General features: G+C 38.6%; 1 protein-coding gene across 3 annotated transcripts in view; it reads left to right on the top strand.

Moving 5' to 3' along the window:
• LOC139937187 (transient receptor potential cation channel subfamily M member 5-like) overlaps positions 1 to 11,196 on the top strand; it is a 56,114-nt gene extending 44,918 nt beyond the window's left edge. For all 3 annotated transcript variants that reach the window (XM_071932248.1, XM_071932249.1, XM_071932250.1), the window contains 8 exons: positions 39 to 167; positions 2,758 to 3,006; positions 4,620 to 4,794; positions 5,341 to 5,491; positions 5,963 to 6,162; positions 7,272 to 7,404; positions 8,146 to 8,239; positions 8,958 to 11,196. In XM_071932248.1, coding sequence (XP_071788349.1) covers positions 39 to 167; positions 2,758 to 3,006; positions 4,620 to 4,794; positions 5,341 to 5,491; positions 5,963 to 6,162; positions 7,272 to 7,404; positions 8,146 to 8,239; positions 8,958 to 9,110 — 1,284 coding nt within the window. In that variant the 3' untranslated portion in view covers positions 9,111 to 11,196. The remainder of the gene's footprint in view (positions 1 to 38; positions 168 to 2,757; positions 3,007 to 4,619; positions 4,795 to 5,340; positions 5,492 to 5,962; positions 6,163 to 7,271; positions 7,405 to 8,145; positions 8,240 to 8,957) is intronic.
• The last annotated feature ends 1,211 nt before the right edge of the window (positions 11,197 to 12,407 follow it).

The following is a 12,407-nucleotide window of genomic DNA, read 5'->3' as shown; positions in this document are numbered from 1 at the left end:
TCCTTTAACAGTCCATTCTGTTTTCTTGGTACACATAGGTTGCACACTTTTTGTTCCTTGGTCTGTTCAGCTACATTTTACTGGCTAATTTCCATGAGAAGATCTCCATTCCTGAGATGGTGCTGATCTTCTGGGCTTTCACTCTCTTCACCGAGGAACTCAGTGAGGTAAAGATGCTATTTATTGCTTACACATGTACTAACAAAATTTAATTAATTCTGTGTTTTTAAAATGTAATGTTTGTTTGTTTGTTTTTCTATAAGTATCTAATTTGAATCTTTTTAGTGCACACAGGGAAAGCAATTTTCACTTTTTACTTGTAATCTGTGATGAAATAAATAAATTGAATTGAGTTGAATTGAGTTGAATTGAATTGAATTGAATTGAATTGAATTGAATTGAATTGAGTTGAGTTGAATTGAGTTGAATTGAATTGAATTGAATTGAATTGAATTGAATTGAATTGAATTGAATTGAGTTGAATTGAATTGAATTGAGTTGAGTTGAATTGAGTTGAATTGAATTGAATTGAATTGAATTGAATTGAATTGAGTTGAATTGAGTTGAATTGAATTGAGTTGAATCATTTTGTGAAGCTCAAAGGCATGGGCACCTTTTGTAACTGTCCAACAGTTTTCTCTCTTGATGTGTCCCAAAATATATGCATAAAAATAACCCTGTGAAAAATCTGCTTGGGCATTCAGCAGAAACACTGTTATCGCCTGATCCATTTAAATTCCGTGGTTTGGAAAAGCAATTACATGGAGATAGCAGGTGTAAGTTGCCAGACAAGAAAGGATGTGTTTTTTACACTTTTGGAGGATTCCCCTGATGATGTGAACACAACAAATTTGCAGTGTTTTATTTGAACAACAGGATCCATTTTTGTTGTAAGACATGTAAGAGCCAAAGTCAAAAGGGGTCATATTGGTAAATACCCCTGAACCAACCACCACTAAAGTTAAAAGGCACTTGACACCTTTGGTAGTTGTCAAAGACATTCTTCTCACTCGTGTCACTTGGTGTAACTCATATATGCGGCATAAATTACAAACTTATTAAAATTTTAATTCAATTGGTGATCAAGTTGCGAGAGAATAATGAACGAAAAAACATCATTGTCGCACAAGTTCTGTGCGTTTAGATGCTTGATTTCGAGACATCAAATTCTGAGGTCTCGGAATCAAATTCAAATATTTTTGTGGAAAATTACTTCTTTCTGAAAAACTACGTTACTTCAGAGGGAGCCGTTTCTCACAATGTTTTTTACTATCAACAGCTCTCCATTGATCGTTACCAAGTAAGTTTATATGCTACTAATTATTTTAACGGATTACCATTAGTGTCTACTGCCTTTACCTTTTAATACATTCACTCACTGTGATTTATACTTTCCGTGGCCATTGTACTGCAAAATGAGGTACAACTTGCACCATACTCTATGCTTGCACATATGTACTGATCTTTTTGTATGCCAAGAGTTTTGTCCGCATCTGCTAGTTTGTACTTCAACCAGTTTGTGAATATTCTCCAGATGAGGTTTTTACATAGTGTAGGAAGATGATGATTATGATGATGGTTTACAGTTTTTGATCTACAAATGCACACATGAAATGGCCCCGGTTTACCTCCAAGACTGGGCCTTTTTGACCGCGTGAGGGCGTTCTCAATCACTTCTGAGGGTATATTCATTCATACCCAAAACAGTTATTAAAGATTGGAACACATTACGGCCTACCACCACAGACATCTAATCCATGCATCACGGACAATAAGACTTTTAAAGGAGCCGTCATAATCCACCTCTAAAGCAAATTGAAACTACGGCGTAACAAAAGTGACAGAACGCCTATTAATCTGTGCAGTGCGAGTTGTGTATACCCCAGGAAGTGATAAAAATACTATTTATAGCGCCCTCGCGCTGTCAAAATTAAGCAAATTAATCAGCAAATATCATCCATCATGGACTCTTCGCTCCAGCCGCGAAGATCTTCTCACTCCGCATCCAGTCTCACAAAATCATACGGTCAAAGTGCCTTCCAATTTACTGCTCCTGAAACATGGAACAATATACCACACCAAATCCAAAACTGCCCCACCCTAGAACAATTTAAATCGCAACTAAAAACACACCTGTTCACCCACCCAAGCGCTTAGAGACTTCTTTTGTATTATGTGCTTAATAAGAACTGTTATTATTATTATTATTATTGATATTATTAATATTACACTTTCATAAACACCCCAGACAGTTTCTCTACTCCTATTGGTGGAGAGCGCATCACGTGGGGGTGTTTAAACGGTTGATAATGACCAGTGTTTATAACCAGCTGGCTTCCGCGTGTCAGGCGCACAAGATTATCACGCGGAACGCAAATCATAGTTATTAGTTACAGCGCATAATCTACTTCTAAGCGCACACGTAATCTTTTTCTAAGCGCGCGCGCGTACACACAACCCACGCGCAACAGACTTTTCACAAAGTTTTTGAAAAAAAAATTTCAAACCTCAAATTTTCAACTGTCAAAGTGTCTGTAATTGTATTTTTTTTTAATGTTTTTTAACAAAAGGGCATTTATGAACGGGAATAAAAGAGTAGTGCTTGTTCTTTAACGTCCGTTTAAAACCTTGCAGGGTCGTTGTCGCGCGTTAAAGGCCCTCGCCTTCACAATTCGACCCTGCCGGCTTTAAACGGCCGTGTAAGAACTCGTCGCTACCCTTTCATTCCCTTATTAGTTATTACTATCTATGTCTCAGCTACTTAATCAGGAGTACTGTACACTGTACAACTGCTTCAAATCCTGGCTGTTTGGATACTGGAACTCTGTGGATCTTGTCTCACTTCTAATGTTCGCCATCGGCATCGGTCTGCGATTCCATCCCGTCACCATGGACGCAGCGCGCATCGTGTTAGCGCTCGATCTTATCGTGTTCTACTTGAGGATCCTTCACATCTGCTCAGCTAGCAAGCTACTCGGGCCCAAGCTCATCATGATCATAAGAATGGTAATAAACTCTTTCGTACATTTTTAAAAAGCTGATTCGATTGTTTTTTATTTTTCCTCACAGTTTGGTCTATCACAGTCGTTAATGATAAGAAAGATGTTAAATTTGGGTCGGGGATAAAAAATATTCATTTTGGGTTTTTTCACATACACTGGTGTGTGTAGCACAAACTCAGTAACAAGTATACTTTCATGAGTTCTGAGAGAGAAAAAAAAAATACAGGCATATTACTCGGGTGGGTTTCAAACCCATGAACTTTGCAGTATAATACCAACTGGATCAGCGAGATTGCCCGGTAGCTAGAGGCAGTTCGATTCCTACAATTTATGTTTAGGCAGCGGGTACTGCAACGATTTCAAAGATATTAAATTTGCACTAGTGATAAGTAAAGATAATGTTTAAGGTTGCTCTTGTCAAAACTGGTGAGTGTAATTATGAACCTGATGGCTTGTCACAAACTCGGTTCTGCTTTCAATAATGGGTGTTTCACGTAGTTTGGACATGTGGAGAAATGTATGTCTTTGACTTGTAATTTTGTTTAGTTATATTATTATTATATGTTTCAGGGCAAACTCCCCTGGAAGAATTTTTTGTAAGAGTTTGTTTCCCATAAGCTTTCAATATACTTGAGTTGGCTGCCAAGTAAACTTTAGACCCAGTTATTCTGTTGGGAGTCCCTGGCTCTCCTTGATCAATGGTTTGATTGGCCACAGTTTTAAACCATAGGCTGCAGTTTTAGAACATGCGATCAGATAGCAGTATCGCAGCAGAGAAAGCAGATGCGTATTTTCCGATAGAGCTAGGAAAGTTGTGGACCCATGCTGCCTTCCGCCAAAGGGAGTAGATAAAAACAGGACAGAACATAGAAGTCTCCCGAAATGTGAAAATATACTCTAGGTGATAGAATAGCAAGACCGTTCCCTAAAGAACAAAACTTACCTGGCAGCTAAACACACACGTGGTGTAATCGAAAACCAAATCAATGCCTCAAATACCATGTTAGCTACTGTTGTTTCTCCCTTTGCTGCTCAATAATAAGGGAACAAATAATTTAAACCGGTTTAATACCGGTTGAAGTCAGGATGCAATAGTTACCTGAGCTGGATGCGAGGGTAATTATCAGCATCCAGACTGCAGCCAGTTTTAAACAGAGTGTTTAATACCAGCCAAGCACATTTTTATGCCCATAAATACCTTTTCGGTCAAAGAACATCAAAACTTTTTGGTCCAGAAGTATAAAAAGAAACTATAATTGTTCAATGATTTCTTTCAACAAAACACCCCTCCAGCTATGAAATGGTAAGGCCCTCTGGTAAAAACTCCTTATAAGGAGATCGCGTGTGATGTGGCAGAGGTGTTCCAGCCGTTTCACTGGACCAATAGGAATGACTAAACTGTCTTATAAGCACAGGTGCAAGCTTGCGAGTCGCGCCTACAAAATGTTGAAACACTTTTGGCCGTGTCTTTATCAGCGGTTTAAACACACCCGAGTGACAAACTCTCAACCAATCAGAATAGATAAACTGTCTTTAATATTTGTGAATTCTGGTTAATGTCGGGGTGCCTTCAGATGAGTTAGCCTCCCAAGATGTTCCGTTATTATCTTGCAATAGATGGTGGATTTGTCCATATTCATCTGTATCCTGCTCGTGTTCATGGTGTCCTATGGAGTAGCCTGCCAGTCCATCCTCTTTCCCAACACTGAGGACCCTCTGACGATTGCGAAAGGTGTTTTCTTTAGGACCTACTTCCAGCTGTATGGAGAGTTGTTCTTAGACGAAATGGACAGTAAGTTGCCTAGTAGCTTATATTGTTGCACGCACTGTATACTCCCTATAGGGAGCTGAAATTGTTTAAAGACACTGGACCAGTCTTATGACTTGCTGTTTTCTCTGTGAAATTTGAGTTCAATCGGTCGTCGAAGTTGCGAGATAATAGTGAAAGTAAACCCTTGCCACTCGAAATTGTGTGCTTTCATATGCTTGTTTTTACAACCTCAAATTCTAAATCTGAGGTCTCGAAATCAAGTTGTTGGAAAATAATGTCTTTCTCGAAAAACTACTTCACGACAAAAAGGGGCCGTTTCTCACAATGTTTTATACTATCAACAGCTCCCTATAACTCGTTACCAAGAAAGATTTTATGCTAATATTTATTTTGAGTAATAACCAAGAGTGTCCAGTGTCTTTAAGGAATTAATTAAATGACCCAGCGAAAAATTATGGGTAATAATGTTGGAAGTGCTTTGAGCGGCCCTCATGTGTGTAAAGCGCTGTGTAAAAAATTGTAAAATTATATATAACAACCATGTTTTCTTTTCTTTAAAATAACAAGGGGCAGAAATGAATTGTGTCGACAATAAGGAAGAGATAGTTGATGGCATGGAATTGTGTCCGCGCCATTCTTGGTTTGGTACCATCGTCCTGGCAATGTATCTCTTCATAAGCAACATACTCCTCTTGAATCTCCTCATTGCGATGTTAAAGTAAGCACTTTTTGTTTTTCTCACCGAAGGTCTGTAGCCAGCCTCTGCCTGTTTTACAGATATTTCCATGGTAATTGTTCCACCAGTCTATCCAATCTTGTTCCTCATGTCAGGGTGTTTGAGCGCGAACCAGGCTTTCTGCTTGCTCTCATCCTTACTGTGGCTGTGTCAAGATGTAGATCAAGGAGCAACATGTACTCCAGTAGCTTTTTCCCTCGTGCTGCAACTCTTTGGAACTCCTTGCCTGGTGCATGTTTCCCTTCATCCTATGATCTTCCATCTTTTAAGAGGAATATCAATTCCTACCTTCAGCTCCACTGACTTTCTGCTTCTATATGTTTTCTTTCTTGTAGCCCTATATCTAGAATGGCTTTAAGCTTTGTTTTGGGCGAACTTGCATAAATTTTTTATTTTTATTTTTATTTTAAACATTATTAGGGGGTTTGTAATTTTTTTTCTTCTTACCCAAAGTAACACATTTACACGTGTCCATGAGAAAACGGATATTTTCTGGAGGTTCCAACGTTATCAACTCGTCGAGGAATACTATCGACAGCCTTTCGTCATCCCGCCGTTTATCATCGTGGTTCATGTCTACCAAGTGATCCGCTGGGCATGGAGTAAATGCTGTCCATGTAGGAAAGAGTTGTATCGGTCAGACAATTTGATGAGTAAGTTGACGATTTTCCCTATAATGATAAATATTAATGAAATATTTGGTATGCCGTAACACCATTTTTGTGTCTACTTGCCAGGTAGAGTTTGTTCTTTAGAGAACTGTATTTCTATTTATTCTACTACTGCTGAGTACATTTTCGGATTTCGGGAGTATTCTTAAAGGAACTGTCCTGCTTTTAAACTACCACCCAGGCGGAAGGTAGAAAATTGGCTGGGACTACTTCTTTAGCTTGTGGAACTTTGTTGATGTTCACTACCGCTCAATGTTTCGACTAGCTTGCTCTAGTCTCATCCCCTTAAAAGGTGTATCCCAACATATGCATACAATTAAAAATCTGTGAAAATTTTGACTTTTTATTAGTCATCGAAGTTGCTAGAGAAATATGAAAGTGTATTTTTGTGCTTTCGGATTCCTAAAATAATGCTTCAGGCCTGAAGTATTTTAGTATTCGAGTGAGAAATTACCTGCCAAATATGTACTTCAGAGGGAGCTGTTTCTCACAATAATTTGTTTTACTATCAACAGCTCTTTGTGCTCCTTACCATTGATAACATTTATTTTGAGTAGTTACAATTACCATAGTGTCCAGTGCCTTTAAAGTGCTGGATACACTGTTATGATTGTAATTTCAAACAAAGTAATTTGGAGTGACCTAGGAGGAGAGGACATGTAAGGATGGAGGCCACATGCTAAAAATATTTTAGCCTGTTGGGGTTAGTGAAGGATACCAGGCTCTCTGTACGTTGCTTTACAACAGCTTGCCTCGGTTCATAAGACAAAGTAACATAGCTCCTGGTGACTACATGTATGACTAGAGCAAGCTAGTCAAAAAGATAAACCAAATTATAAAGAGCTCACTGTGATCCACTGAAACTAATGTACATGTAGTAGTCCCGGTCGATTTTCTGCCTGCCGCCAACCAGGTAGTAGTTAAAAAGCAGGACAGTTCTTCTCAGAACTGAGAATTCTCCTGAATCTTGAAAAATCTACCCTGCGGTGGTAGACTATAAGCAAGACAAGTTCTCAAAAGAACATAATTTACCTGGCAAGTACATGTACATTGATACCTCACCATTCATTGCCTTTTTACTCTCTTTGTAGAGAAAGACCTTCGACTTGAGGAAGAGATTGAGATCTCAACTTGGGAAGTGATTAAAGGGGAGGACTACCTCGCCCAGAAGAAGGAAAAGACCAACGAGGACCTGGTGAAGCGGTTAAAGATGACCGAGGAAAAGTAAGTCATCATGGATCTAGAAGCCAGTCGATCGTGGCCGAGTGGTTCACAGGACCCAAGCTCTGGTGCTGTCATCAGCAACAGAGTGTGGGTTTGAATCCCAGTAATGAAACTTAAGCCCATGAGCAAGACACTTAAAGGCAGTGGACACTATTGGTAATTACTCAAAAAATTATTAGCATAAAATCTTACTTGGTACGAGTAGTGGAGAGCTGTTGATAGGATAAAACATTGTGAGAAACGGCTCCCTCCCTTAAGTAACGTGGTTTTCGAGAAAGAAGTAAATTTCCACGAATTTGATTTCTAGACCTCAGATTTAGAATTTTTGAGGTCTCGAAATCAAGCATCTGATCTTGAAGCACACAACTTCGTGTGACAAGGGTGTTTTTCCTTCATTATTATTTAGCAACTTCTACAACCGATTGAGCTCAGATTTGATTCATTTGATGTTGATTTGATTTGATTTGATTTGATTTGATTTGATTTGATTTGATTTGATTTGATTTGATTTTGATTTGATTTTTCACAGGTTTGTTATTTTATGCATGAGATACACCAAGTGAGAAGTCTGGTCTTTGACAATTACCAATAGTGTCCAGTGTCTTTCAAGCACATGTATAACATTGGTACTGCACTGTTGTTGGCCTTGTATAGACATGAGATATACGAACCTGTGAACGTTTCAGCTCAAGCTTAACATTTTCTCCGTGAACTAAATTGTTTTCTTATCTCTTGATACAGACTGGGGAGTTTGTCATACAGCATGAAGAACTATTTTGAAGGGAAGAGATTAGGCAAAGCACTCGAGGCACGATTCAGTTCCCTAGAAGAACAGGTATGTTATTGTTTCCATTTGAAACTTTGGGGTTGAACAAAGTACAATTGCTTGGAGCATGATGTTAACTTGTAACCCCTGGAATAACATGCCAAGCTTCCTAGCCCTTTTGTTAGTGGCCTGTAGCTGGCACATAACGCCGGGGATGGCACACAAGTTTAAGATACAACCTGGAAAGCAGCAGCAGAGGGATGGCCTTAAGGGGAATCAACTTTATAGTTGCATTGAATGGCTTCTGACTTCTGACTGGCATGCCCCCCCCCCCCTGAAAAGGATCGTCAAAAGACGGGTTCAATTTCCAAATATTATACAATCCCTATAAAGGCACTGGACACTATTGGTAATTACTCAAAATAAGCATTAAAACTTACTTGGCAACGAGCAATGGAGAGCTGTTGATAGTATAAAACAGTGTGAGAAAAAACTCCCTCTGATGTATGTAACATAGTTTTTGAGGAAGAGACTTTTTTCACTTTAATAAAAGACTTCAGGACTGAAGCTATATTAGGCTGAGACGAAAGCAACAAGGGTGTTTTTTCATTTATTATTCTCTCGCAATTTCGATGACCAATTATATTGAGTCTACATTTTCCCAGATTCGTTATGTTATGCATATGTTGGAATACACCAATGAGACTACTGGTCTTTGGAGATTACCAGTGTCCAGTGTCGTTAAGCGCAAGTCCTGATGGATTGTTTATAATTGTCATTGTCTTAGATTTACGATTCAATGGAGAGAAGGAACAAGAATCAGGGGGGAGACACTACTGTGGATGGAGGAGGAGGCAGTTCATGTTTGCAGGTCAATTCATCACCTCTGGTGCGTAAATTATCAGGGAGAAAGTCCAAAAAAGCTAGTAATAATTATTAATGGACTATGACAGGGCTGAAAATCACCATCTTAATGAGTTGGACAACTGCACTTCAACTACAGAGATCCCACAGCTGTCTCTCTCTCTCTATATATATATATATATCTTAAGTCCATTAGTGCATCCGCCCTCCCGTGGTGGTCCGAGTAAAGAACTCTCTCCAAGCCTCTCTGTCCACACATGTTGTCAGTCCATCTGGCTTTCGTCTTCCTCTTCCAGCGCAACCAGCAACAAAACGTCCTGAACTCCATGCACTGCTGCTCAACTTCTCAAGATTTCCCCTGTCCCTCATTGCAATATGCCCTAAAAACTCCAGCTTCTTCTTAAGTGTGATGTTAACTAAGCTTTTTAGGTTGTGAACTTTCTCCATCACACGGATGTTACGTAGTTGTATGGTCTTGCCATTTGATGGTTAGCATTCACCTCCCAACATCAAAGCTCGAAACTTGTTACCCTTGTTTTCTCATCCTGCGTCAATGTCAATTTCTCAGATCCATACCATGCGTACACTCATATCATGTGGGCATCAATGTAAGGCACTGGACACTATTGGTAATTAGTCAAAATAATTATTAGCATAAAAAGTTACTTGGTAACAAGCAATGGAGAGATGTTGATAGTATAATACATTGTGTGAAACAGCTCCCTCTGAAGTAACGTAGTTTTCGAGCAAAGAAGTAATTTCCCACTAAAATATTATTTGAATTTTATTTCGAGACCTCAGATTTAGAACTTGAGGTCTCGAAATCAAGCATCTGAAAGCACACAACTTCGTGTGACAAGGGTGTTTTTTCTTTCAGTATTATCTCGCAACTTCAACCACCAATTGAGTTCAAATTTCCACAGGGTTATTTTGTGCATATGTTGAGATACACCAAGTGAGAAGACCGGTCTTTGACAATTACCAAAGGTGTGCACAGTGTCTTTAAAAGTAGCTGCGCAATTATTGCATCAAGTTATTCGGAGCTGGTGGTCCCCCAACAAGATCTACAAAAATTTGTTTTTCCCAACTGGAAATGAAACTTAAATTCGGTGACTTTATGGCCTCAAACCATCATTGCAAATAGCGCACATTGTATTTTTGGATCTTTTTCATTTTGCCAGTGTGGACGGGCTGAGATTCTGTTAAAGACCATTTATATTTTAAAATTTGAAAATTATATTTTGAAAAAGTCTTTCCAAAAATAAAAACGTCATTGGCGACTGCTTTGTTGCTCTTTATTTCTAACCCAAAATGTGCCGGTGATTTCACAGAAATCAACACAGGTACTATAAAATGGTGGATTTGTAACCACAGATAGGAAGTTGGAAAACGTGCAGATACATATATTGAATGAACTATGCAATGTTTGATAATAGTTTTGTTTTTATGTTTAAACTGAGGAATTTTATACACTGCTGCACTCAAAGGTATCCTGTTTTAAGGATCCCTGTTCGAAATGTTATGTTAGAATGATAACAAGTCAACTTAAGAGGGAAAATATAGTATTTGTTATTTTTGCAAAGGTATTTTTACACCATATATTTTGAAATTTTTAAATTGTATCCATCATGTCCATGCTGTTTTTTAAACAAATGTTGAGATCGGGTTTGTTTATTGTCAAACAGTATTTCCTATCGACAATCACTACTGCATTTTGACGGTTTAAAACTTGCAGTGACTTTAATATTTCATGTGTGAAATGATGATAACGTTTATATACATATATTTTTTACATTTTGTATACATATAATCTAATTTAAAAGATGTTATATTTTTATAACAAGTGTTTGTTTTTCAAGTTATGTTGCCCGATGCTTTGTTTTATACAAACAGAACAATTTGTAACAAACAAAATAAGGAAAGACTAAACATTCCAATTAAAATGTTCCAAAGTAGGTATTAAATTAAAGACTACATGTACATACTTTGTAGAATTAGCTGATTCCAGAATTTATACGGTACATTGTAACTTAGTGAAAATAAAATGTTAACTGAATTTGGACCCTTGAACAGGACACATTGTCTTGGATTCGGTTGTTACTAAAAACGTTTGTTGTTCAATTAATTGAAAAGAATACATTTGGAAAGATGTTTTAAAGGTAGAGTTGTCTGATTTTTTCTTTTACTTAGTATAATGAACTACCCTGGTCCGTCATTTTTTTTTTTTTTTTCTTTTTTTTTTTTTGAAACATTCAGATGTACAAACGGCGGACGGTGTACCACGCATTTTGAGGCATGTTTGTCTATATTTTATTTTACTGTTACAAACAATGCAAAGACAAAGATACAAACAAAAATACTATAAGCAAAACCAAAAAATGGGCGGATTAAACAAATAAATGGGTTTTGAGCATATTTTTAAATCGTTCCAGTGTGTTGGCTTCCCGGATGTTACGGGGAAGAGAATTCCAGAGCCGGGGAGCAGCGGCTTGAGAAGCATGATCTCCTGCGCGTGATTTAGTTTTGGTGATGTGAAGAAATATTTTGTCGTACGATGAGCGGGTGGCAAAGGCATATATTCGCTGTATTAACTAAACGGTGTTTTTGTGGGGGGAGGGGGGGGGGGGGTAGCCGTTACCGATAGGATGGCCAAGAGTGTCGTTTGTTCCCTCATTTGACACTATCACAGCGTGCAACAATATTCCTCTTATTCGGAGGTGATCGGGGCCCTGCTTATAACCGCCAAATTCTGCGCTTAAGATTAAGATTCCCCGCTTGCGTGCAAACGCCGACTTTCTGCGCTAGCCTTGTATTTGTAAGCATAAAATACCTAGTAACGTGGAGTACGCACGCCCAGAACCCCCCAAATCGCCGCTTACCCGTGAAAATATGCTTGCCGAAAGCACATAATTCCCTGCTCCCGTAAGCGCCGATTCTGTGCTTACGGTAAGTACGTGTAGAGCCATGAAATTGGGCCCTGTTCCGTTGCCATCTTCCAACGAGGAGCAAGTTCGAGTGTACACATAATATTAGTCGACCCGTGATCTGATCCGTACATGCGCAGTTACGACGTACTCGCTCGAACATCCTTGTCCAGCTTCAAGTATCATTGTAACATCAAAGGAGAAACTATGGATGCGGCGACTTCAATCCATTCATCTTCATTGTCTGATCATCCAATTAACGAAATGACTAACAAACCTCCATACATGTATATTCCTTTTTCGTTTCCCCACAGATTTCCCGTTTAGATTCAAGCCTCATTACCAATTAACTACTTTTATTCCTTTCCACGTTTGATCTTTCCCTTTGTGTCTCTGTCTTCTTGTTGTCAAACCACATTATTATTTTATTGTACAATTTGGAGGCAATT

This window comes from Asterias amurensis, chromosome 5, assembly GCF_032118995.1.
Source record: "Asterias amurensis chromosome 5, ASM3211899v1".
NCBI lineage: Eukaryota > Metazoa > Echinodermata > Asteroidea > Forcipulatida > Asteriidae > Asterias > Asterias amurensis.
Note: the sequence above shows the minus strand (reverse complement) of the source record. Positions and strands in the feature narration are given on the sequence as shown.